General features: G+C 44.6%; 1 protein-coding gene across 3 annotated transcripts in view; it reads right to left on the bottom strand.

Moving 5' to 3' along the window:
- Window positions 1–6898: 6898 nt before the first annotated feature.
- The window catches only part of HDAC8 (histone deacetylase 8), a 247230-nt gene continuing 226377 nt past the window's right edge, over window positions 6899–27751 (bottom strand). For 2 of the 3 annotated variants that reach the window (XM_074029331.1, XM_005593948.4), the window contains 2 exons: window positions 27100–27205; window positions 6899–7456 (listed from right to left, as the gene is read on the bottom strand). In XM_074029331.1, coding sequence (XP_073885432.1) covers window positions 7434–7456; window positions 27100–27205 — 129 coding nt within the window. In that variant the 3' untranslated portion in view covers window positions 6899–7433. Of the gene's footprint in view, window positions 7457–7892; window positions 8173–27099; window positions 27206–27751 lie in introns of those variants that run through there. The other variant, XM_065538015.2, reaches the window with a different exon arrangement.

The following is a 27751-nucleotide window of genomic DNA, read 5'->3' on the forward strand; positions in this document are numbered from 1 at the left end:
GGAATTGCATTCAATCTGCAGATCGTTTTGAGTAGTATTGACACCATACAATATTAAGTCTTTCAATCTATGAACACAGATGTTTCCATTTATCTGTGCCTTCTTTAATTTCTCTCAGCAACATTTTATAGTTTCAGTGTACAAGTTTTTTGCCTCCTTGGCTAAGTTTATTCCTAAATATTTTATTCTTTTGGATGTTATTGTAAATATAACTGTTTTCTTTTTCTTTTCTTTTCTTTTTCTTTTTCTTTTTTTTTTTTTTTTGAGATGGAGTCTCACTCTGTTGCCCAGGCTGGAGTACAGTGGCACAATCTCGGCTCACTGCAAACCGCGCCTCCTGGGTTCAAGTGATTCTCCTGCCTCAGCATCCCGAGTAGCTGGGACTACAGGTGCGTGCCACCACGCCTGGCTACTTTTTTGTATTTTTAGTAGAGACGGAGTTTCACTGTGTTAGCCAAGATGGTTTCCATCTCCTGACCTCATGATCCGCCCACCTCGGCCTCCCAAAGTGCTGGGATTATAGGCGTGAGCCACTGCTCCTGGCCAGAACTGTTTTCTTAATTTCCTTTTCAGATTATTCATTGTTGATGTATAGAAACACAACTGATTTTTGTTTGTTAACCTTGTACCCTGCTACTTTGCTGAATTCATTTATTAGCTCTAGTGGTTGTTGTTGTTGTGCAGTGTTTTTATTCGTAAGGAAAATTGAGAAAATTCTGAAGGTTGAGCGATAGGGGACAGGTTAAACAAATTTTGAAACATCCATATAATAGGATCATTTCAAGCATCAGGTTGCCTTCCTTTTTGGTATGTCTGGTATATGTTATAATGGAAAATGAATAAAGTAACTGTTTCTAAATTGATATGGAAAGCTGTCCATGGCATATAATTAAGTGAAAGAAAAATCAGGTTGCAGAACTGTTTCATTTCATTTACATAAAAGTCAAATGGTCATATATGCATAATGCCAGCTCCATTGAGACACAGACCGTTGTCTGTTTGTACACAGATGTAACCCTAGTGCCTGGCACACTGCATGGCACATAGTAGGTGCTCAATAATATTTATGCAACAAATGAAAAAAGTCTGGAAAGAAAAATACTAAATTGCCAATAGTGGTTATCACTGAAGTATAGGGATGTGAGGGAACCATTATCTGTATTATTTGAAAGTTTTTACCTGTAGCATATATTGGGGGGAAATATTTCATTACACACACACACACACACACACACACACACACACACGGACACATTCTCTTACCGAGTAAGTGGTTAGGAGAAAGGCACAGTGGGCCAAAGGAGGAAGGTGCCAGGACTCCATCTGAGGTAAACAACTGGGCCTTGTTAGGCTTCTTATTATTTATTTATTTATTTGTCCGCACAGTAGCCAGAGTAGGCTTTTCAGAATGCAAATCTGATCAGACCACTCCTTGGCTTAAAACTCGGATGGCTTCCTTACCTGCAGACTCAAGCCCAACCCCCCCAACCTGGCATAGGAAGCCCTTTGTGATCTAGTTCCTGCTATCTTTACTTGCAGCAACTCACCAATATAGATTTTAATGTTTTATTGTGAAAATTTAAAAACCACAAAACCAGAGAGATTCAGCTTGAGTGTCACCACTTACTTGTAGCCTTCATGGTTTTCCCAGTCTAGATTGCCTGTCTCCTCCTCTGTGTTAATAATACCCAGACTAAGGCATTGCTTTGTCTTACTACATAGTTCTACCGTTCTCTAAGCATGTATTGAGAGAGAGAGAGAGGAGAGAGAGATAGAGAGAGAATGATAAATGATAGATGGTATCTGGGGATTGCCAGGGCAAGGTGGCTACTTTAGTTAGGGTAAGGTGGTCACAGTATTATTATTATTACTTACTTATTTATTTATTTATTTAATTTTTTTGAGATGGAGTCTTGCTCCCGTCGAGCAGGCTGGAGTGCAGTGGTGCGATCTTGGATCACTGCGACCTCCACCTCCCGGGTTCAAGCGATTCTCCTTCCTCAGTGTCCCGAGTAGCTAGGATTACAGGCATGCGCCATCACACCCAGCTAATTTTTGTATTTTTAGTAGAGACGGGGTTTTGCCATGTTGGCCAGGCTGGTCTTGAACTCCTGACCTCAGGTGATCCACCCTCCTCGGCCTCCCAAAGTGCTGGGATTACAGGCATGAGCCACCACACCGGCTTTTTTTTTTTTTTTTGAGATAGAGTCTAACTCTGTCACGAAGGCTGGAGTGCAGTGACACAATCTTGGCTCGCTGCAACCTCCATCTCTCGGGTTAAAGCGATTCTCCTGCCTCAGCCTCCTGAGTAGCTGGGATTACAAGCATGCGCCACCAGGCCTGGCTAATTTTTTTGTATTTTTAGTAGATACAGGGTTTCGCTGTGTTGGCCAGGTTGGTCTTGAAGTCCTGACCTCAGGTGAACCACCAACCTCTGCCTCCCAAAGTGCTGGGATTACATGAGTGAGCCACCACATCCGGCCATATTATTATTATTTTTTGAGACAGGGTCTCGCTGCATTGCCCAGGCTGGAGTGCAGTGGTGCAATCATGGCTCACTGCTGCCTAGACCTCGAGGGCTCAAGGCATCCTCCTGCCTCAGCCTCCTGAGTAGTTGGCACTACAGGCATGTGCCACCACACCCAGCTCACTTTTGTATTTTTAGTAGAGACAGGGTTTTACCATGTTAGCCAGGCTGGTATGGAATTCCTGGGCTCAAGCAATCGTCCCACCTCGGCCTCTCGAAGTGTTGGGATTACTGATGTGAGCCTCTGGGCCTGGCCCTAGGGTATTAATTGAGTCAGAGAACAGAATGAGGAGAAGGAGCCAGTCTAGGGAAGACTGGAGCATTCCAAGCAGGACTAGCATGTGCATAGATCATGAGGTGAGGGGCCCCTGCCTTAGACAGCTCTATTTATGTCTGCCTTTACCTCTACATCTGTAGATCTCATCCTTTTTGTAATCACAAAACTCCTTTGAGTGTTGAGAATCTGATAATAGCTATGGCTCCGTGCCCCCAAAAAATGTACATATGTACAGTCACAAAAATTTGCATACCATTTCCTTAATTCCTGAAGCCAGGGAACCCCAGGAAGTTTCCTTGCCCAGAATGCGTTCACATTTAGGGCAAGAACAGTGTCTACTACTAATACGTAGCATGTGCTCTACTACGTGCTTTTCTGCATTATCTCTTTGGTCCCTCACAACCACCCCCATGAGGTAAGTACAGGTAAGTGTTGCTGTTTGATAGACAAGGAGACTAAGGTTCAGAGAGAGGGAGTTACTTGGCCAAGGTCACACAGGTAGTAAGTGACAGGGAGAGGCTTAAACCCAGGCAGTCTGAGGCTGAAGTGCACGTGTTGCATGCCAAGGCACTACCGGTCAGTTTTGGGCCCAGCACTGAGCAGGAGGTTTGGGGACCTTCCCCTGGCAAATGCAGAGAAGGAGGAGCTGTAGGAACTTTCTGTATAGGGGCTTAGAGATGTCAAAACACACTTGTCTATGTGGTTGTTTTCTTTCCTTCTGCTTTTCTCTTCCTCCTTCTTTTCCTTCTCCTCTTCCTCTTTTTCCTTTTTTTGTTGAATGACAATATTTGATTTTCTTATAAAGAAGTCTTTCCGCCTTAGAAAGAGTCTCTTAAATATATTATTAGAAATATACTACTACTGCTGTCTTGTGACAGCAAACATTGAATGCAGCAGAGGCAGATCCATCCTCCCCAAAGGTAAACTGGCTTGGGAATTTTCCATTGACTTAAAAAAAAATGTTATGCATTAACTTTTTTGGGACCAGGTAATACAGTCACATGTTTCAAAACTCAAAAGGTACAAAAAGGAACTGAGTGCAGGTTGCCCTCACTCGCCACTTGCCACCTGGTTCCCTTGCCCGGAGGCAACTGAGGTGTTCCAGTTTCTTGTGTATTTTCCCAAAGGTGTTTTATGCAAATATATGCATATCCAATATAAATATTCTTTTTTAAATGGTTATTTTCTTACCCCTTGAGTTGGAGACATAGTCTAAACTTCTCTCTTGATCTCTTTGGCCCTTGTGAGTGCCCTGGAGACAGAGGGGGCTGGTGAGTTTCCTATAAGCACTGGGTTTTCCTCAGAGGTGAGCCTTCCCTGGCCCATTTCCAAGGCAGGCCCTCCTGTCCAGAATACTTTACACTCTTTTCAAAGTGCTTCCACCTTTGGTAATTCATCAACCACTCACAATAGCCCATGAGGTGCAAGAATTATTCACCCCATTTTATGGGTAGGGAAACAGACCCAGAAAGGTCAAGTAACTTGCTGAAAAGCACACAAACGAATGAATGCTGCTGTGTGGTGAGGGCCCAGAAGCAGCATGTGGCTTGGTCCAGCTTGGGCTTTGGAAGCAATAAGAAAGTTGTTTACTTCAAAGTCACAGTTTAAAAATATTCTAGTGGCACTAGTGTGGGACAGTGGAAAAAGCAAGGGAATTTGCAGTTCCAGCGGGGTTTTGCTTCCTGGCTCTGCCACTTAAAAAGGAGCATGTTACTTCATCATTCTTAGCCTCAGTTTTCTAATCTATAGAGTGGGGATGATAATACCCACCAGCAGGGTGGATAGTGATGCACAAGTGAAAATGATCTGTAAAATGGGGCATATGCAAATGCTGGCTTTGCCATTGTTATTATAGTTATTGTGGCTGGTCCCTTGCAGACACAAGGGGTGGGCGGTGGCGGGGTCAGCAGCAATTTCCCAAAGGGAAGACAGGCAGGCTTATGGTGGGGACAAATTTGCCCCGCCCTCAAGCCAACTAATCTAAAAAGCCTCCCCCTCCCCCACATCCCCCTCCCTGCCCCCGCCCCCGCTGATCGGTCTTCCAGGCAATTAGAACAGCCCCAGGGCCTGAGCACAAAGTCTTCCTCAGTGGGTGTCTTGAACTGACTTTGATCTGTAACTACCCCCCCAATTCCCCGCGAATCAATTGTTTTTTTTTTTTTTAGGTTTATGTATTTATTTTTTTTCTATTATTAAAGTAAAACGTGCCCACTAGAGAAAACTTGGAAAATACTGAAAAGTAGAAAGAAGAAAAATAAAACTATCCTTATACCTTCCTCCTCCACAAAAGCCCACTTCGGTTAATGTTTTGGTACATTTCCCTTCCGTCTTTTTTTCCTCTATGTGCTTACAATAATTCTGGGAGGAACAACTTTTAATTTGTGTTGCTGGTTTTGTGGACACCATGCCTACCTTTGGGGGTATTTCAATGTTAATTTTGAAATATTGAAAATAATTCCTGCTTTTATCCATGGATTTTTTTTTCCCCCATAGAATTTTCCACAAGAATCCAATGAGAAGGAATCTTGAAGGTCATTGAGGCGGTGCCCTCTCTTGGGAGCAGGCCCAGCCTCCGGAAGGCCTGGAGTTGGTCAGTTCAGCAGCCTGCTCTGGTACTTGTACGGCCAGAGCTGAGGCAAGAACCAGGGCTCAGACAGGCAGTGCCAGCCTGATGAGGAGAGGCAGTGTGGGCTGCCCAGTGGCAAGAGCTCCCTGGCCTCCTCTGCCACTCTCCCCCACCGGGTAGCATTTATCTTCCCAGATGTGACCATTGAAACGAAAATGGGGCACCAATTTGCTATCACTGTTTACCTGTTGGCTGCTTCTCAGGGCTGAGGCCTTTACAGGGATTTGACTGACAGCTTTGGGGGTGGGACCCCCTGAGAGGACTGGGATAGGGGACTGGAAACCAGGCTAACGGAGCGTTTGAGATGGCAAGCCTTGGTGAGTGGTCTCTTGCAGGCTGATGGTTCCAGAGCTCCCGTTTGCCTGCTTCCCTGGCCTTTCTCATCTTGAACTGCGCCATTCAGCCTCCCTTCCACACTCTTTTATTCTTTAAAAAAAAAAAAATCCTTTTTTTTAGTATAAGTAAAATTGCTGTTGTTTCTGGCTTACACTGCCCTTAAGCCGAGAGTGTGAGAGTGTATAATTAGAATTAGACTAGGAATACCATTTGAAGGGACTGGTGCCTTGATGCTGTTTAATAAAAGCTTGGCTTTTCCCATCCCAGGACACATTCAAGGCTTTTTCCACTCCATTCTATGGAATGCCCTTCCCCCGCTTGGAGGTCTAGGGAAATACAGCTCACCCTATAAGGCCCAACTGAAGTATCATCCTCTTAGAGACTCTCTGGGATGCTTCTCTGGCAGGGCGAGTTGCTCCCTCGTTAGTGCTCCCACAGCTCTGGGTTCATGTTGGTAACAGAGCTGGAAACATGTTGGGATCTGCTTCTTTTCCTCCTCCCTTGCCTTGTCTGGGAATTCCTAGACAGCCGGGATGGATGGGGCTGTGTGCTTGTCTCCCGTTCCGGTCGCAGTAGTTGAAGGAGCTTCGTAAATATTTGGTAAATAAAATTACAATATCATGACATTTAGTTTTCTCTTCCTCATCTCTCTCATTATCCCCCATCCCCATTTTTCCATGTTGCCAACTCCCCAGAGGTTGCAGTAACACCACACATTACAACTTCCTCCCCCTTTCATTATGTGCCAATTGTCTACACTCAACTGGGAAACATCCTTTCTATCCATGGAAGTGCTCCTCTTGGATCTGACATGCCAACATGACTTTTCCATCCCTAAATCACTCCCTGGACAGGGACAGCTCCTCCCCAAGATGCCAATAAGCCCCTCTCCATGACTGCAGTGCCAGTATTCCTACCCCACCATGGACAGCCCCAGTGCAACACAGAGCTTGGCCTTCCATCCCAAGAACTTGGGCTAGGGACACAGTAGCTCCCCAGTGGGGTCAGACTCTCAGGCTGAGCCAGAGTAGAGATTGGAAGGAACAGGGTTATTCTTGACACTTCAGCGAGAAGAAAAGTTCAGAACTGTGTGTGTGCTGTCAGTGGCGCTTTACAATGAAGACAAGAGGTAGGTTTTCAAAGATTTTATTTAAAAAAACAAAGATACATAACACTAAAACAACACCAGTGGACTTCTCCCCACCTCCCAGTCTGCTGATCAGTACCCTCTCTCCCAGAGCTCCACCTGGATGGTCCTGAGGACCAAACCCTGCCTCTCAGCTGCCTCCTGCCCTACAAACTGGTGACTGCTGTCATCCAGCTTCTGATCTGTTTCATTTAAGACAATAAAAATACTCCCCTCCCCAATTCACTTAAAAATAATTTTCAAAGATTAAAAACTCATTTGTGTGTGTGTGTGTTTTTAAATAAGAACTTTAAATGTGGGATATCTCCCTCTTCCCCTAGGCCCAGTTGAGGACTCTGGGGTGCCTGCCTCTTCACCCCAGGAAGCCAGCTGCCACTTGGTGCCCCTTGGAAATTTTCAGGAAGTAATTTCTTTCAAATTTCCCCTGCAGTCACAAATTCCACAAACTGCTTGCATAAACACGCTGTCTTCATTATAGGCACCACTCCTCAGCTCTGGAAACCTGATCTCTTTCTGTCAACTAGACCACATGCTTCAGATTCCCTGCAAACAGGGGAGAAAACAAAATTCAAAGTCAGGTAATGTATGTGAATTATACCCCAATAGAGCTATTTTTAAAAAAGCACTTATATTTTGGGGCTTGTTCTCTGCTGCTCTTGGGAACTCTGTGACCTCACCATAAGGAACAAGACCAGAATAGCTTGCTGGATGATGAGGAACAAATGGCCCAGAGACCCCTGTTACCCAGGCAACCACCAGCCAATTAGTGGACATGTGATCGAGGCCTTTGACAGCCAGCTGACTGCAGACATTGAGTGTATCCAGCCTGAACCAGAAGAGCCACCCAGCTGAACTCAGCTCAATTGCCAATCTATAGAGTCATGAGCTAAACAAATGGTTGTTTTAAGTCACACACACACACACACTCTCTCTCTCTCTCTCTCTCTCGTAACACTTTTCAGAGTTCAGACTTTACTAACCGCATCAAATCTCATGCTCCCCACCCCCAACTTTTGTTCCTTCCCTTAGCAAGGCATAACCCTCCTAGCATTTTATCTTGTGAGTACCTGTGAAACACGGATTGGGGGCTTTTCTCTGATCTCAGGCCTAAGAGTCTTTGAGGGAAATGTGATCATTTGAAATCCTACAGGACTGGGCTCTAGGAATGAAAAGTTGCTCACTTTGTCCCTCCATAGTCTTTCCCTTGCCACACTTCCCCAAGTAGAAACGCTGGACTCCAAATCCTACTGGCCACTTCTCTGAAACAGAAACAATGCTCCCGGAGGGCAGGGCCTGGCTGTCTTACTTTTGGTTGATCTCCAAAGTCTGGCACAGTGCCTCACTCAGTATGTAACTTATCTTTTCATTCTCTTAACAGGGTCTTTTGTAAAGCAGAAGTTGATTTTGATGAGGTCCAATTCCTTACCAATTTTTTTTTTCTTTTTTTGGATCATGCTTTTGGTGTTTCAACCTCCTAACCTCAAAAAAATCTCTGGATAATCTTTGATTCTTCATCTCTTAGTTCACACCTTCTTCACATCTTATGAGTTGTGAAGCCTAACCTCAAGATGTCTCTCCAATCTATCCCCTTCTTTCTGTTCCACTGTCTCTGCTTTAGTCACACCTCTTGTTACTCAGGTCACTGTGACAGCCTCTTATCTGGTCCTCCTGCTTCTAGAGCTATTCCCTGCACAGTTGCTATCTGTGATCACATTCCTTCTCTGCTCAAAAAGACTTTAGCAGGCCGGGCGTGGTGGCTTATGCCTGTAATCCGAGCACTTTGGGAGGCTGAGGCGGATGGATCACCTGAGGTTAGGAGTTCAAGACCAGCCTGGCCAACATGGTGAAACCTCGTCTCTACTAAAAATACAAAAAAATTAGCCGGGTGTGGTGGTGGGTGCCTGCAGCCCCAGCTACTGGGGAGGCTGAGGCAGGAGAATCGCTTGAACCTGGGAGGTGGAGTTTGCAGTGAGCTGAGATGGCGGCATTGCACTCCAGCCTGTGTGACAGAGCGAGACACCGCCTCAAAAAAAAAAAAAAAAAAAAAGACTTTAGTAGCTCCCGAGCTACCACCTATGAATGAAGTCCAACTCCTTAGCGTAAATGGGCCCTATCCATGCTTTCCTGTTTCCACACCTTGGCTTGTGTTGTTGCCTCAGCTGAGGACAACCTACAGGGGACGCTGGTGTGAAGTGAGGGTCCTTCCATCTGTAAGTATAGCCAGAGCTAGGGGAATGAGTGAATGCAAGGATGAACAAAATTCCATGTCAAAACATTCCAACAACACATGTTCACAGGGAGGAAAGGTGGGTGCTGTACTCTCTGCTGCTCCACCTCACTCTCCAGTTACATTTGGAGGCAATAAAGAAGAACAACAGAAATAATTTTCACCAAAAGTTGACGATGAGCAATGTTGAATTGGGATAACAATAAAAATGCAAGCTTAAATAATGTCCATTGTTTCCCCCTCACATCTAGCTTTTCCAGCAGTGGGTGGCAGCCTGAGAACATTCTAAAGGCCAGCACAGGCTGGGGTCTAGGGAGACAAGAAGTTCAGATCACAGGGGGCAGACTCAATTGCCTAGAGAGGCCAAGAATATACTGTTTGTAAAGCAGGCTGGGGGCAAGACATAAGGGGCCCTCTTGATCCTTTTTTCATTTTCTTACTTTGAATCATCACATAAGTGTAAGAAATACTTTCCTTTTTTTCTTAACTCTGCCACAGAAGAAAACAAAACCAAGACAGTATAAATGGAAACTCACTTGGCCTAGAGTAAGAGATACAAAAGGGACTGGTGGGGCCTGGGGCAAAGAGGAAGGTACCTGCTGACAAAGTGGGCAGCTGCTGCTCAGCTCCAGCCACTCACCACTGTGCAGGCCTGTGGGCCCCATGGGGCCGAGTCCTTCCATTTTCCAAGAGAAGTCCAAATTTCACATTTTTATGCAATTTCCACTGTGTTAAATGTGGGCAAATGACTGACATTTTAAAAGAATATCATATGAGGCATCAAGATGAGTGGCCAAACAAAACAATTTTGGAGGCAAGGTGTAGCTTGTGGACTCCCAGTTTGTGATTTCCGGTTATCTCTGAAACAGTCCTGATTTATACCTAAGGCACCCCATTTCACTCTCAAATATCCTGGTTTGGACAATAAACTATATTGTTACTCTAGCTCTGATGTACAGGGAGTATTGAACTGGGACTCAGGGGGCCTGGGTTCTGCTGAACCACTGGTTGACTCATTTGTTTATCAATTTATTCAATAAATGTTTATGGAGTGTCTACTCTGTGCCAGGTACTTTGTTAGGTGTTGATGAACAATCTCTTTAGTCTTTCTTTTTTAAATTAATATATTTTATTTTTAGAACAGTTTTAAGTTTATAGAAAAACTGAAGAGAAAGTACAGACAGCTCTCATGTATTTCCTTCTCCTTCCCCTACAGGCAGTTTCCCCTATTATTAACATCTTGCATTAGTGTGGTACATTTATTATAGTGAATGGATACTGATACATTATCATTAACTTAAGTCCACTGTTTACATTAAGATTCACTTTTGGTCTTGCACAGTTCTATGAGTTTTGAAAAGTATATAATGTTATGCATCCACCATTAGAGTATCATGCAGGAGTAGTTTCACTGCCCTCAAAATCACCTGTGTTCCATGGACTCATCCCTCCCTTCCTTTCCCTGAAGCCCGGCAACCACTCATCTTTTTACTGTCCTATGGTTAGAATCATACAGTATGTAACCTTTTCAGACTGGCTTCTTTCAAGATGCATTTAAGTTTCTTCCATGTCTTTTTGTGGCTTGATAGCTCATTTTTTCTTAGTACTGAATAATAGTCCATAGTCTGGATGTACCACGGGTTTATCCATTCACCTATTGCAAGACATCTTGGTTGCTTCCAAGTTTTGGCAATTCTGAATAAAGCTGCTATAAACATTTGTGCAGGGCTGGACAGTGGCTCATGCCTGTAATCCCAGTGCTTTGGGAGGCTGAGGCAGGAGGATCACTTGAGGCCAGGAGTTCAAGACTAGCCTGGGCAAAATAGTGAGACCCTGTCTCTACAAAATAAAAAAATTAGCTGGGTGTGATGGCACACCCCTGTAGTCTGAGCTACTCAAGAGGCTGGGGCAAGAGGATCGCTTGAACCCAGGAGGTCAAGGCTACAGTTAGCTATGATTGTGCCACTGTACTCTGGCCTGGGCGACAGAGTGAAACACTGTCTCTAAAACAAAACAAAACAAAACAAAACAAAACAAAACAAAAAAACCCCCAAACAAACAACAAAAAAGACCTCCAAACATTCATGTGCAGGTTTTTGTGTGGACATGAGTTTTTAATTCATTTGGGTAATTACTAAGGAGTGTGATTGCTAGATTATGTGGTAAGAATATGTTTACTTTTGTAAGAAACTACCAAAATGTCTTCCCAAGTGACTGTACCATATTGCATTCCTACCAGCAATGAATGAGAGTTCCTGTAGTTCTACATCCTTAACAGCATCTGGTGCTGTCAGTGTCTTGGATTTTAGCCATTCTAATATATATGTAATGGTATCTCATTTTAATTTGCAATTCCTTAGTGACACATGATATTGGGCATCTTTTCACATATAGTCTCTGACTTAAGATGTTTCAACTTTATGATAGTACAAAAGTAATATGCATTCAGTACACTCCTCAACTTATGATGGGGTTACATCTAGATAATCCCATCATAAGTTGAAGATACGGTAAGTTGAAAACATACTTTCCACTTATATTTTCCACTTACAATGGATTTATTGGGACATAATCCCACTGCAATAGGCAGAGGAGCATCTGCACTTACTTGCTGTCTGTATATCTTCTTTGGTGAGGTGCCTATTAATATCTTTTTTCCATTTTTATTTTAAAAATTTTTAAAAAAATTTTTTGTAGAGATGGGGTCTTGCTATGTTGCCCAAGCTGGTTTTGAACTCTGGGCCTCAAGCAATCCTTCCTCCTAGGCCTCCCAAAGTGCTGGGATCACAGCCAGGAGCCACTACACCCCAAAAATGGGCTTGCTTTTGCCCATTATTTAAAATTTTATTTTATTTTTTTGAGACAGAGTCTCGCTCTGTTGCCCAGGCTGGAATGTAGTAGTGTGATCATAGCTCACTTCAGTCTTGACTTCTTGGGCTCAAGTAATCCTCCCACCTCAGCCTTCCGAGCAGCTGGGACTACAGGCACATGCTACCATATCTGGTTAATTTTTGTATTTTTTGTGGAGACAGGGTTTCACCATGTTGCCCAGGCTAGTCTCAAACTCCTGGACTCAAGCAATCTGCCCACCTTGGCCTCCCAAAGTGCTGAGATTACAGGAGTGAGCTACTGCACCCAGCCTCTTTTGCCCATTTAAAAATTGAGTGTTTTCTTATTGGTGAGTTTTAAGAATTCTTTGTATATTTTGGATAGAACTCTTTTACTGGATATGAATTTTGCAAATATTTCTCCCAGTCTGTGGTTTGTCTTTTTATTCTCTTAATCTTTTTAATGTGGAGCAGTGTGGTCCAATAGAACTTTCTTGGATGATGTGACCATCCTACAGCTATGATGCTCAATATGGTAGCCACTAGTCACATGTGGCTATTGAGCACTTGAAATATGTCTAGTGCAAGCGCGGAACATAATTTTATATTTTGTTTAATTTTAATGAACTTAGCCACATGTGGCTAGTGGTGAGACTATATTGGACAGAGCAGACATAGAACAGTCCTCTTGTGCCTTTTTTTTCCTTCATGACGTTGACTAGGGGTCATCCTTATTGCTCCTTTGTTTACAACCTTCCTTTTCAATCTATTAGCAAGTCCTGTGGATTCTACCTCCAAAATAGATTCCAAATCTACCTCCTTCTTTCCACCCTTCACTGCTGCAACTGTACCCCAAACTATTCTTGCCCTTTACATGGATGATTCTAATAGCCTCAAGACTGGTCTCCTTGCTTCCTTCCTTGTCTCCTACAACCTATGCTCTATATAACAACCAGAGTATTTTGTTAATACTTAGGTCAGACCGCATCACTCCTATGCTCAAATCCCTCTAACAGCCTCCAATCACAATAAAATCTAAGTTACTCACCTGCAGGGGCTGGTCCCTTGCCTCCTGTCTCCTACCACCACCCTCCTTGCTCACATGAGTCTTCTTTGTGTGGCTTGAACACAGAAATCATTTTTCCCTCTTAGGGCTTCTCTTGTCTTTGAACTTGCTCTTCCTTCTGCCTGGAATGCTCTGTCCTGGCTATCCGCATTTCCAACTCTTCTCATCACCTTTGTCACCTTGAGTCGACAGGTCTCAATCCCAAAGTCACTTCTGAGAGACCTTAGGACCACCCAAGCTAAGGAGCCACCCCCTTGTTCAGTCCTTTTCTGTCACATGATTCTGTTTTATTTTCTTCAATTCACTTAGCACACAGAAAACTTCTTGTGTGTTTGTTTCCTTATTTGCTCACTGTTGGCTTCCTCTCACCAGCTCTATGAGGGCAGGGACCTTGTCTGCTGTCTTGGTCATTACTCTACTGTTAGCACCCTCAGTAGTGCCTGATGCCTAGTAGGTGCTCAGTACCCATTGATTGAAGGAAAAGACATCTGTAGAGCTACAGGGCAGCGATCAAGCACTTTCCCATTAAATTCCCAGAGGCTTAAAGCTTGGTCATTGCTCTTAAGGACCTTATAAATGTGGTTAAGGTGAGCAAACGCATGCTAACGAAAGGAGAACCAGGCTAGGATACATAAGTTCTGAACACAATCAGTATCACAGCAGTTTGGAGGGATGCTGGTGTGATCTCAGGAACCCTTGGAGGTTGGGTGACATCACAAAGGAACAGAGAAGTGAATTTAGGACTGTTGAAAAGTGTTTCCAAAACTTCTGTCACATGAATACCTCTTTTAGGAATGTTTTTATATCTACTTAACAGCTGTATTAATAGTCACCATGATATATATATATATATATATATATATATATATATATATATATACACACACACACACACATATATATATATATATATATATATATAATTTATTTTTATTTTTTTGGGGGTATTAACTCACTTTTAAACTTCAGGCCAAGCCCAGTGACTCACGCCTGTAATCCCAGCACTATGGGAGGCCGAGGCAGGAGGATCCCTTGAGCCCAGGAGTTCGAGACCAGCCTGGGGAAAATAGGGAGTCCCTGTCTCTATTAATTTTTAAAAAGAAATTTTAAAAAATAAGAAAAAAACTTTAATACCTATTTTGGCCTCATCTATCATAAGCAGCAATAATAATAATAATAGACAACTTGCTTATTACATTTTAAAACATATGCTAAAATAAATACGGCTATTAAAATTAAAAATGTCTTTGTGTCACCTCAGATTGTCTGTCATATAGAGGAACATGAGGCACATCTTGAGAAAAATCATTGTAGGGATTACTCTTGGGCAGCCGGTGTCCAGGCTGTCCTGCTGCTGGCAGGCTCTGGTATCCGAGAATCTTAGATGGTGTGCACCCCCACTCTCATCCAGCTATTCAGCTCCCTCAGTTGACTCAATCTGGTCCATTTTTCTGTCTATTTATTGCCTAAGCCTTTGCCGATGTCTACAATGGCCTAGGCCCTGTGCTGGGTGCTGGGGTCACAGAGGGGATCAAGACAGTTCTTGCAGTGAAGGAGTTCTCGGCCTAGTGAGGAAGACATATATGGAGGCAAACACCTAGTCCACAGTAGCAAGGTGATAAAGTCTAGTATGTACAGAGTGCTGTGGGCAGAAAAAGAGGGCACAGAAGTTTCACAGGGCAGGTGGTTTATTGAAGGGCAAAGGAGGGAAGAATGTTCCAGGCAGCAGGAACAGAGCAGGATGTATAAAGTCAACTGCAAAGTTTTTGAGGTCAGGATACAGGATGAAGATCAGGGACGGGGGCAATGCAGCTGGAGAGGTGGCCAGAGGCCATATCAAGGCCAGAGCCTTATCTGAGAGGCCATGGGGAGCCTCTGAGAGATTGTCAGGAGAGCAGGGGATCTGGTGGGATCCAGGGCTAGAGCAAGATTTCCAGCTGCTGCCCCATCATGGCCAGGTTCAAGGACTTCATTTTCTACCTGGGAACAATTGCAGTACCAAGGGTTCCTATGAAGCCTTGGGCATGTGTCGATATGGATGGCTGGTTTAATTTTTAGCTCTTAATGGTCAACTGCATTGCTTGCCTTGGAATGTAGATTCCTCCTGTCATCAGAGAGCCTTTTATTGACAATTAAGTAAAACCGCCAATTACCACTTGTCTGCCTCTGACCTGAATTAGAACCTGAGGTTGTGGATTAATCCCACCAGGCTTCTGACATTTACAGGATACCAGCACTTAGAGGATATTACCCTGATGGTTAGGGTGCTCTGGTCTTAGCTCTCAAGGCACTACTGCAGTCTCAAACGGAATCGAAGCAATTTCTAAAATAGCCTATGATTCATTTTTTCTCCCCTCCTGTGCCTAAATCTGCTGGCTTCATGTGGAGGGATGGGCACAAGTAACTGTAGAGGTGACATCACAGGAGTGGGCTGCTTGCCTGCCAGCCAGCTTGTGGAGCTGGGCCCCGGCAATTGTCTATCTGCTGGGCTGGGCAATGCCTCCCAGCTGCTTTGGAGACAGAGCTCCGAGGTTCTTTGGTCGAAGTGCCTTCTCCACATTTCTTTTTCTCAGACAAAAATTCTGGGCTGGGAAATCCAGGATAATGGGAATAGCAGTGGCAGGAGGAATAATACAGCCTTACATCTGCATAATGCTTTAGAGTTTGAAAGCTATTTGCTCTATTTTGCCCCACCCAAACACCAGTGTGAAATGGAAGCTGGGATTTTCGACTTGAACTGGAGACCAACTCTCGCTCTCTTGCACAAAAAACCTAAATGCTAACATCCCCTATTCACCTCAAGGCATATCATGATTAGGCCTTGGATGCCACCAGAAGGTCAGAGAGGCTCCCTTCACCTTCTAGGTGCTTCCTGGAAGATAAATTCTCCAGGACAAATTGCCTGGCAGGCACAATCTATTAACTATGCCATCCTGATTGAGCCAGCAAGCAGTGCCAGTCTCAGCACTGCCAACTCCTTCTGCACACCCTGGTTTACAGTCCCAGTGGTCCCAAAGACCTTTACTGGAGCCAAAGGCACAGTCGCTAACTGTGGAGCCCTGAGGGTAGGGTGTGTCACAAACATCTGGAAGTGCCAACAGCTGCCAGAGAGCTCAAGGGCCTGTGAAAAGAAAACCCACAATTCAAGTAACATCAGCTATCACTGTGGATCCTGAAGTGAAGGGTCACTGAGCCCAGCCGTGAACAGCTGAAGAGCGGGTTAGAGGGATTCTTTTCTTGGAGGAGCCATAAAAATTGTTCTGTGGTGGTGTCATGATTGCTTTGTGATCATTCAGCATGTGAGCCCAGCATGGCTTGGTGTCCCCAGTGCCTTATTGCCATAGTGAACATGAGAAGTCTCCTCTGGCCCAGCTCCCTTCCTGTGATCTTCCCCAGGATCATGGTCGCCAGGCTGGAAGCCAAAAGAGTGGCATACTCTTGATTGGCCTTCCTGGTTTTAGATTAGATTTCATTGTCACTAGTGTGCGTGTATGTGTCGGGGGATGAGGGTGGGGGTTGGAAGCAGTGAGCCATAGATGCTCAGCAATATTGCGAGAGCAGCAGGTGCTCCTGCTATTGTTGCTGCCATAGCTGCCACCACCACCACTATCACCAAAATGAATCCAGGATGACCTTGTGTAAGACCACAGTTGCTGGTCAGTGCCATGAAAATGTCATCTGTGTAAACCAAGATGCTTGTACTTGGGCAGTTCTGTCAGAAATCTTGGTGGGGTATAAAAGTGACCCTCTTGAAAGTTGAATCTGTAAATGCATATGTGGAAAGTGACTGTCAGAACAGAACATCACCACCTCCAAAGCAGAGAGCCCTCCCAGGACTTGTTTTCCAGCTCACGGCAGAAATGTGCACCTATGAAAGTAGATTAAGAATCACCGTCTCAGCCTGTTTTAGAGATGTGAATAAAAATCTTGGCTTGGGACTGCCTTCTCTCTGGTTGACTGATTTTTCAATTGATTTGTATTTATTAGCTAATGAAATTAAAGTTGTAAAAATGATAACAGAAACACAATAAATCTCTCCCACAACTGGCTGTTTCTATGTCACTATGGTGCATTCCTCACTTTGATTACTTCAAAGTCTATTATTTTGTTTTCAATTATTCTGTTTTTCTGGCACTGGAGAAAATCAATTTGTTTTATTTTCTCTTATTCATGCACTCAATTATGCTCTTCGGGCACATTTAATCACTTTGATGTTTTCATTTTATGGCCCGTCTCTAGGCACTTCAGCTGCATTGCTGCCAATGGGCAAGCAGGACTAATTTGCATGTCACAATAGACTTGAAATTCTAACTCAATTTAGAAATCTTTGTGAAATCTCCCTCCAAAATGTGCTTGGAGCTGCAAAGAGGCAGAAGAATGTTGGCAAACCAGGAGCCTGTAAAGATGCTTTCCTTTCTCAAAAGACTATGAGCTCCTGCATGACCCGACCATGGCTTGGGGAAGTCCCTGTCCAGGTACAGCAGAAAACCATGGGATGGGAGGTCTGCAGACCTTCCTCGGGAACTCTGTGGTGAGAATCCTGCAGCAGCTGCCCCTCCGTGGCAAGGCCAAGGAGGCTAGGCCCACTTACTCTGGCAGAAAATGACTCTTAGCACTGCTGGATTTGGTGGCTGTGCTCAAGACAGCACCTGAATCTCAGTTGGCTAAAGGGCCTCCGGGTAGACTGACAAAGTTGTCAACAGTTAGGCATTCCAAAACCCTGAGTGGTTTGCCTTATTTTTCCTAATAATTTCCAACCTTCCTTCTACCCCTTGATCATTTTAGAGCTAGAAGCTGGAGGGGAATGAGCAATACAATTGCTTTGGGCATGTGCTTTGGGCATGTACTTTTGGCACACAAGCAAAAAATGCTTAATTAAACATATTAGAGGCCTCCAACTACTCTTTGAATATTCTTGGCTTGTTTATGTAACAATCAGCAGCTCTGCCAGGCAGAAGGAAAATTCCTTATTTCCTCTTCTAAGCTTTGGGTATGATCCTCAGTGTCTCAGGTGGAATCCTAGCTTCCGTACTTACCTGCTGTGTGACTTTGTACAGGCTAATTAACTTCCCTAGGCCTCAGTTCCTACATCTATTAAATGGGGCTAATAATATTATATATATTAGAGACTGATCTGCTTCCTAAACTTCTATACTGTCAAGAGTTTGGCCATATTCACATACTGCCTATGTGGACTTTTCTTATACAGACATTAAAAAAAACCCAGCCTCATCCTAAGCAATATCTTTGGAACCAAAGAGTTTGATCTGATAATTATATTTCTTTTTAATACACATTGAAACATATATCTATATTGAACATACTAAATCCATTTCGCTTGGGATCTTTGATCTTGCTTGTCTCTTCATCTAGAATGTACTTCACTACCGTTTTTTTTTTTTAAAGACAGGGTCTCACTCTATTGCCCAAGCTGGAGAGCAGTGGTGCAATCATGGCTCACTGCAGCCTTGACATCCTGAGCTCAATTGATCCTCACATCTCAGCTCCCAAGTAGTTGGGACTACAGGTATGCGTCATCACACCCAGCTCAGTTTTACTTTTTTTTTTGGAAGAGACAAGGTTTTGCCATGTTGCTCAGGCTGGTCTCAAACTCCTGGGCTCAAGTGACCTGCCTGTCTCGGCCTCCCAAAGTGCTGGGATTACAGGCATGAGCTACTGTGCCCGGCCGAATGCAAATTTTGTAAATCTCCTTCCCTCATTTCATTGATCTCTGTTCCCAAATGTCACCGCCTCAGAAAGGCCTTTACTGAATAGCATCCCTCATAATTTATCAGTAAACAACATTAAATATTTATTTAGTTGTTTATTGTCTATCTTCCACACTAGAATGTAATCTCCATGATGGGCAAGGACTTTATTTGGCCTATTTCCTTTACTATTTTAAGAGACAGTATCTCACTATGTTGTCCAGGCTGGTCTCAAACTCCTGGGCTCAAGTGATCCTCCTGCCTCAGCTTCCTGAGTATTTGGAACTATCAGCCCAAATACTGAGTATTTGGAACTATCAGCCCACATCACTGTGCCTGGCTTATCTATTCTATTGACTTCTGTATTGCCAGTGTCCAGAGTAGGGCCTGGCACATATTAACACTAAACGGTTACTATTAGGCTTCCCTTTCATTCCACCAGGGTGGTGTCAAAGAAGGCAGAGTAGAAAGCCAGGACTTTCCTTCTTTGCTCAATGGCAAGGAGGCCCACCTACTGCTATGTCAGTAGAGGCCAAATGGGGAGCAATAAAAAGGTGCCGTTCCCATTTTTGGCCAGGGTGGTATCAGTAGAGGTCTACTGGAGAGCCTGAATTTTACTCCATCCAGCAATACTGAGGTGCCCTTCTTCTGCCCAGGGTGTCCATGGTGGCTGAGTAGGGAACCTAGGCTTTTACCCCCCACCTGGAGGTAATAGGGTAGTGCCCTCCGCCCCTGCCAGCATGTATTACTTTTTTTTTTTTTCCTGACTACAAAAACAATACACGTTCATGGTAGAAATTTTGAAAAATACAGAAACAGCATAAAAAAATAAAAATCATCTATAATTCCAATTCTAGATAACTACTGTCAAGGTATATTACTTTGGTAAAGTATCATCAAATATGACTACTGTTAGCATTTCATTCTTGTGTTTTTCTGTGCATATCCCCTCTCCCAAAACACACACTAAATACAGTTACAAAATTGAGACTACATGGTAGTAAGCCACTTTGTATCCTGTTTATTTCACTTAACATTGTAATCATGAACATATTCTAGTGTCATCAAATTATTTTTAAAAATTTGCTTTTTAACTGGCTGCAACAGATTTTTTCATGTAGATACACTGTATGGAATTAGTATGAGACCTCAAGTTCAATACATCAAAAGAGAACACATCAAGTATATGTTTCAGTAAAGCTATGTTCCCTCCCCCAAGAGCTTCCCATTTCAGTTGGTATCCAGGCTGGAAATCTCAGAGTCACTTTTACTTCTTCCTTTCTCCCCAATCCTCTATAAATGGCCTACCTCCCAGTGCTGGTGATGATACTCTCTTCATAATAGCTCTCAGTCATTTCTTCCTATTTTACCACCACTATTCTAGTCGAGGACCTTGCAGTCTCAATCTTGCATTACCATCACCATCTATCCCAAATATCACTGTATCATGTGGTGCTCTAATTCCAGAACCTAGAATGACTTCCACTTTACTGTGGAAGTAAACTAGTCAGCCCGAAATTCAAGGGAGCCTGCAATCTGCCCCCTATCCCCACCCTTCTGAATCTCCCTTACTTACAAGTGCATCCCTACTCTGATCTATTCAAATCCTCCCAGCCTTCTGAAAGCAGTCTCCCTAAAGTCTTACTGCCCAGTCTCTTCTATATATATAGTGTCAGACCTTGTTATATTCTGATATGTCCAAGGGGCTTAGTTTTGTTTCCTAACCTAAATTTCTCAACTATTTATCAGGAGGAGAGATCATGTCTTAAACACCTCATATATCTCCCAATGGCACCAGCTTGAGTGGGGTGGGGTTCAAAAATATATGTGTTGATTGCTTGAGCTGGGCTTTAAAGTGGAGACACAATCATATCTCTTAAAGTTAAACTGCTTCTGAAGTTCACTTTGGGAGCCTGAGCAGGGGGAAAGGTTTACTAGTGACTGGAAAAAAGCAGAGGGGAGAGATGATGAGTAGGTGTCACAGGGCAATGCTGCCACGGAGAAGAGGGCCACCAGGTCTGGGTTCAAATCTTGAGTTTATCACTTACTTCTTGTGTGACTAGGGCATGTTACACAACGTCTTCGGGTGCCAGTCTCCTACCTCATAAGGAAATTGTGAGGTTAAATGAGATCATGTATGTGAAGTACCCAGCTCAGGGTTTTGTGCTGTACCCTGTCAATATCAGTAGTTCCCACCTCACAGATTTAGGTAGAAATTTCAAGTCTTCATGAGTAATATGCCAAGGGTTTTCATGGTTTGTTAAAAGCTGCTGTCTAAGTTACTGTAACTTTGGGGAGCAGTCTCCATTTTTATTTTAGGATTAAATTTTTTTTTCTTTTTTGTAGACAGGGTCTGGCTTTGTCGCCTAGGCTGGAGTGCAGTGGCACAGTCACAGCTCACCGCAGCCTCAATCTCCCTGGGGTTAAGCAGTTCTCCCACCTCAGCTTCCAGTGTAGCTGGTACTACAGATATATATAACCATGTCTGGCTAATTTTTAGATTTTTTTGTAGAGAAGGGGTTTCACCATATTGTCCAGGCTGGTCTCGAACTCCTGGGCTCAAGCAATCCACCTGCCTCAGTCTCCCAAAGTGCTGGATTACAGGCTCGAGCCATGGCGCCCGGCCCAGAATTTTAAAAATTTTTAGCATGACATTTTTATAACTTATTTTTCTGTTTAACAACAACAACAATAACAATGACGACAAGAAGCCTTTCCATCTCTTATACTCTTTAGTGAAACAAGAAAGAGAGGAACCTGCTTGATGAGGAAGTCCAAGTTGGCGGTAGAGTCCTGGAAAGGACCACAGGGAGATGACGAGGAAGAAAGAGCCAGCAGGGGACAGGAAAGAGAGATAAAGGATGGACATCGCAGATATTTTCACCTGAAGTCATGCAAATTGGCTCAGGTATCCTCCAAAACCCTGCTCCGAAGTCCTTCCAAGAAGCCCTAAAGCAAATGGTCAGTTTATCCTTGGGACCAACCCTACCTTTCAACTTATCCTCATGGCTTCTCAAGAAGTAAGAGACAGTGTAGAAGGAAGCCAAGTTTCCATGGTATAGAGTCCCACCATGCAGGAGCACTGCTTCAAGCCTGGGGCTTCAGCAGGCCTTGAATATGCCCAAACCTGAGCTCCAATTGCTAGTCCCTAGAAGGATGACAATCTCGGATGTCAGGCTGCCAGAGGAAGCGCTGCTTATACCCAGCACAATGGTTCGCATAAGAATATTACCAGCAAATGTGCAAAGGGTCTCAGATTGGGGCTGTGGAACTGCAAATGACAGGCTGGGTCTGGTGGCTACAGCACATTTCGGGCAGCAGGAGCTGGGTGAGCTGGCTTCTTCTACCTTCTGTCCATCTCTTTTCCTTCTCTACTCATCTCGAAAGGGAGCTAGAAGCTTCAGATTACAGTATGGTGGGGGAAGGGGCGGGGCCTAGGGAGGGCTACAAAGCCTATATCGGGCGCCAGAATTTCGAAGGTTGCCCAAGACTGTCTTCTTCCCATTTCCAGGGAGTCATGAGACTTCAGGTGTTTAGGATTAGCCACATGGAAGGAGCTGGGCATGTAGTGTGAGGTAGGAGGGTTTACTGGGGCGATTGGAAAGAGCAGACAGGATGACGAGTAGATTTGACAGAGCAATGCTGCCAAGGAGAGGAGGGAAATAAAGGTCAAACAGCCTGACTCTGAAACTCCACTCCAGGCCTGGGTTCCAATGTCCAGCCCACTGCTTATTAGCACAGTGTATGGCACACAGTAGGTGCTCAGTAATTACTTGCTGGATGAATAAAGGCGATCTTGGCCAAGTCACCTATCCTCCCTGAGCCTCAGTTCCCTTATCTGTAGGATAAATAGTAGCTGTTCTTCTTATTTCATCTGTGTTGTTTCTATCCACACCCGTATCAGTTTGTTAGGTTGCCATCCTAAGGCTCCTTCAATAAGGGAAAGAAAGGGCAGATGCATGCAAGGCCTTTTTTTTTCCCTTGTGTCTTTTGCCTCCCCCTTCCCTCCTTCTCCTCCTTACTTCCTGACCTTGTTTGTTTCTTTTTCTCTCCCAGTTAAACCTGGGGAATAGTTCTGGGAACACAAAGCAAGTGTTGAAACCTCGGGTCACAACTGTAACACATTCTCACAAATGCACAACTCCCCCACTCCTGCTCCCCAAGAGAATTGGGCCTGGGCTGCAGTGTGGAGCTCTGAGTCTCCTAGGGGCCTCCACTTGATTCGAATGTCATAAGTACCAGAAACTAGAAAGCCTCCTACCTTTATCTGCATTTCCCCATGCAGAGCTAGCCAGGCTTGGGGAACTAGCCCTCCCTGGGGATTAATCATATCAGCATTATTCCAACTCTGGAAGGTTCACCGTGAGCCAATTCCTCTAGAGTACATTCACCAGAGGAAAGGCAACCAGCTTTAAGCATATGAAGATGGTGCAAGGATGATTTTACAGTAGTAGTCATGAGCTGGACGGAGCCATCCTCTCTCTAACCTATACTTTCTTATGAACAACGACACATGCCTTCAAGATAGTTCATTGGCACGAGAGGAGTTTTTCTCTGTGTGAAGCTAACAGCTTGAATGGACTCTCCACGGTTTTGTGGGTCTTCTTTCCTTTCAGAAAGACTAATGGGCAGTAAAGATGGGAAAGGTGAGGTCTAAATTTGCCTGTCCTTCAGTCATCCTGTGGCATGTGGAACACATCTCTGTAAGATGAATCTTCTCAGGTTTGATTTCCAATAGGCTACAATCTCATCTTTTGTGCTTCTAAGGGATGTGGCAAGAAAGAGAAAAAGCCCAAGCTTAAAGGCTGAACAAATTCAACCAGATATGCTGGCTGAACTCCCTCACATAGAGTGGAGCTGAATCCATTCATTCCCTCATTGCCATCTTACCTCCCCAAAGCAATCTGTGTCACATCCTACTCTTTGTTTTTCATGGCGTGAGGGGAGGTGGAGGGGAGGTACAGTGAGAAATGGCCAGCTTCACTGAGGTTTTTATATGCAAGAACAAATAACAGTCTTGTAGACGGGTTCAGGAAAATTTTTCAGAATTCAGAAAATCCAGCAGCCTTTCCACACTGACCATTGTCATGGCAACGCACTATCTGATGGCAGCATGCGTCACCATGCTGGAGGGGCACAGTATCAGTATAGCAGGTTAGCCTGGCCATTTTTAGCAACATTTGGACTTCTTTCTAGCCTCGTTTCTTAAAGGTTTAGCTGAATTTCTCTTTGGTTCTGAGCTTCCGTGTTCTGCTAAATTTGCATGGCTAGAAAACAAGACTTTGTCAATATGAAAGGGATGGCTAAATGGAAAGTCTGAACATTGCTAGTATTCTATAGCCACTCCACTTGCTGTCTACCCTCTCTGGCTCCTCCTCACCCACTCTTAGCCATGTAGTTTCTCTTCTTCTCTGCATCAATTCTTTCTTATACACGGCATCACCTCCCCACACCCAACAACTGTGACTCATCTGCCAACCCCTGCACTCTCACCATATTCTTTCTTTTTCTATTTTCTCTTTGTAATATACAGCATCCTAGAATCTTAGAGTTGGAAGGATCCTTAACAGCAATTTAGTCCAATCACCCTCCCCCAAGGCAGGGGCCCTCTACAATATGACAGCCTAGGGATTGTCTAGCTTCTATTTGTATATCTCCAGTGACAGAGACCTCATGCCTTTCTGGGCAGTCTGTTCCACTTTGGATAGTTCTAATTGTTAGAAAATGTCTTCCTTCTATTGAATGAAAATCTGCCTTTTTAAAATATCCATCCATGGGTCCAGCTCTATGCCTTGTGGCCACATAGACCCTGTCTATGCCCTTTGCTCTGTGACAGATATATGGAGTAGAGACCACATCCCTGAGTCTTCTCCAAAAGGTCCCAGCACCTCCAACCAGACCTCTTGGAGCCTGGGCTCCAGTCCTCTCCCCAGCCTGACTGACCTCCAGGAACATGCTCCTATTTGTCTAGAGCCCTTTAAAATGAGGTCGATACTGCATTAGCATCTCTGGAGGCCACCTTGCCCTGGTGACTCATACTGAGCTCTGAGTTGACTCAAATCCCTAATTCTCTTTTAGCAAAATGCTGCTAAGCCATGTTGCCCCGATTTGTATGCAGGTAGTTGCTTTTGTAGGACCCAATTCCTGGTCCTTATGTTTTCTTCCAGTTTGATTTCATTGTGTTACAATCAGAATATTGCTTTAACCTGTTAGGATCTTTAAAAAGCTTGACTTCCATGTAATTTTCACGTCCTTTAAGATCTATTATTTTTTTCATCAACCCTTATCCTAGCCTTTTATCTCAAATCTCTGTTCGATTTTCTGCTCTTTTAGGGTTCTTACCTTTCCTCATTCTCTTCCCTTTGCATTACCTTCCTTATGTCTTCTCTCACTTGTCATTTCCATTTCCTCATTAGCAAGATGCCACCACTCTCTGGAGCTATGTGCCTGGGTATGTGTGCAGGGAAGCAAGGGCATACACATATCTGCCCATATGGAGGTGTGAGCGAGTAGCTGCAAGGCTTGCTTAGTTTCCCTGTTTCTATTGCTTTGTCTGTGGCTCTACCAGGATTTAGAGCCTGAATGGGGGAAAACGGCAGAGTTGAAGGAAGAAGGGTAAGAGAAGCTGGTCCAGGATCAGTTCTGAGGAACACAGGACATGCACACCAGGTTTGAGGGGAGCAGGGAAAACTAGGGCTGGATGGCTAGTGTTCATCAGGGCTGCAACACAGTGAGAAGGACTGGAGAAGGGCCAGGAGTGGAAGGACTTTGAAGGCCTTAAAAGTTGGATAAGGGAGGAAGATTTGGTTAGGAAGCAAGGACTTGTGGGGTCAGTAGCCACTAAGAGGTGAGAGGGAGTTAGCTTGAAACTAGAGGGTTGGGAGAAGGCCGAGGGCTAGGGGACGCCTCAGAGGGGACAATCAGCAATGCTGTGAGAATAACCTTGAGAGTCTATGACTTCTTAGCTTAGAAACTTTTCTCTGGCTAAATGAGCTCAGGACATGAAGACTTTGCTGCTGTCATATACTGGGCTCTGCTAGTAGATAGGGGCATTAATGTAACCTGCAGCAAAGACTCTCTGAGTGTAGTGTTTCCGCGGACTAACTCCAGCATAGAACAGGCCTCCTTTTGGCGTTGGATTATATTCCAGTGAGGGACTCAAAGGTAGGAGAACTGGTGCTATGTTGGTCATTTTATGAATAAACATGGGAATTTCCCTGTCCAGGATGGGCAAAAAGATACCCTTGGCCTCTTAACTCTGGCAAATAATTAGGATCTTAAAAATATACATATGTATATGTACATTTAATTAAACAGGAAAATGGGTGCCAAAAATACTTAATGCGAATGGTAGATGAAGTGAGTTGTGAAGAAGCAGCTGGAGTTGAGAGGGGGCCCTACTGGAATGCTGAGGACACTGACCCCAAACAGCCAGTGGACAGTGGGATCAGGAGGGCAATGCCCTGATGGCTGCCACTTCCCCTCCACCCCGAGGCCAGAATGATTCCAGGCCAGCCTTGGGGAAGGGAAGGAGGCTAGGCCAGGAAGGAGGCTAGGCCAGCAGCCCATCTGTAGTACTCTGGCTGAGTCCAGGGAACCCACTCCCAGGGCATCAGAATCGCTGTAGTTCCACATTCTTTTGAGGCTCTACTGGATCAAGGACTCATACATACTGGAACAGAATGTCTGTGAGCCCCCTCCCCACCCCCAGTAAGTCTGAATTGACTTGAATTTTCCTCTTTTTTTTTCTGGGGACAGGGTCTCGCCCAGGCTGGAATGCAGTGGTGTGAATATGGCTCACTGCAGCCTTGACCTCTTGGGCTCAAGGGATCCTCCTGCCTCAGCCTCCCAAGTGTTTGTGACCACAGGCATATGCCACTATGCCTGGCTATTTTTTAAATTTTTTGTAGAGATGGAATCTTGCCATGTTGCTCAGGTTGGTTTTGAACTCCTGGGCTCAAGCAATCGTCCCGCCTCAGCCACCCAAATTGCTGGGATAACAGGCATGAGCCACGGTACCCGGCCAACTTTTCTCATCTTAAAGAGTGCTTTACTATTGGCCTTTTGAAAGAAAAAGGGTCTCAGGGAACACTTTAGAACTGATTTTCCCCTGGCAGTGCCAAAAGCTGAACCCTTTGTCCTTCTGAGGTGACATTAGCCAGCCAAATGACAATCCCAACCAGAGTGGCCAGTGTAGAATTCCAGCTACAAGCTGTCAGGCCAAGAAGAGGTTTCCCTTCCAAGTCGGTGAAATGATTAGCTACCAAAAGGCAAATGGTATTTAAGGAAGCCCCCACTGATGGGCCACCACAAACTGGGTGGAACAAGGAGGGCAGGCCTCGAGGGGCAGTGCTCACCTTTGATGTAGTTGAGGATTTGCTGGATTCGGTGGGGCTCATTGCGGTCTGGCCGGCAGCTTGGCGTGATTTCCAGCACATAATCAGGACCATATGCTGTGAAAAACTGTAAGGAAAAGGGAAAGGCCAAAAAACAAACTAAGCCACATAAAACCTCCAAACCAACCACATACAAACAATCAAAAGAAACACACTACCGACAAGGCAAGGGAGGCCTCCTTGGGCAGAACAGGATGATGCAGCAGGAAGCCCTGCCTTGGTGGTATCACTACTCCCCTTGCTCACACCTTCAATGATAGTCCCCTGTGAAATTATTTCGCTTGCTGTCCAACGGTCTCTCTGCTTAGGTCTCAACTTTTCTCTCCAACCTCAGCTCTTATTGCTTCCTTGTCCTCTGGCCACACTAGACTGCTTGGTGCTCTTCCAAATCACACCATGCTTTCTCTTCCCTTAGGATCTTTGCCATTGCTCTTTCCTGGGGCCTGCAAAGGCCCTCCCCCAGTCCCTGCTGCCTGTGAAAAACCTCCCCATCCTTCCAGGCGCAGCTCAAATGTCACCTCCTTCACAACGCTGTCCCTCCTTCTCCACCAACCCCAAGAGCATTCTGTTGATACTTCTTTCAGGGCCCTTAAATACACAGCGCTTGCCTGCA

Source organism: Macaca fascicularis, chromosome X (genome assembly GCF_037993035.2).
Source record: "Macaca fascicularis isolate 582-1 chromosome X, T2T-MFA8v1.1".
In the NCBI taxonomy this organism is placed as follows: Eukaryota; Metazoa; Chordata; class Mammalia; order Primates; family Cercopithecidae; genus Macaca; species Macaca fascicularis.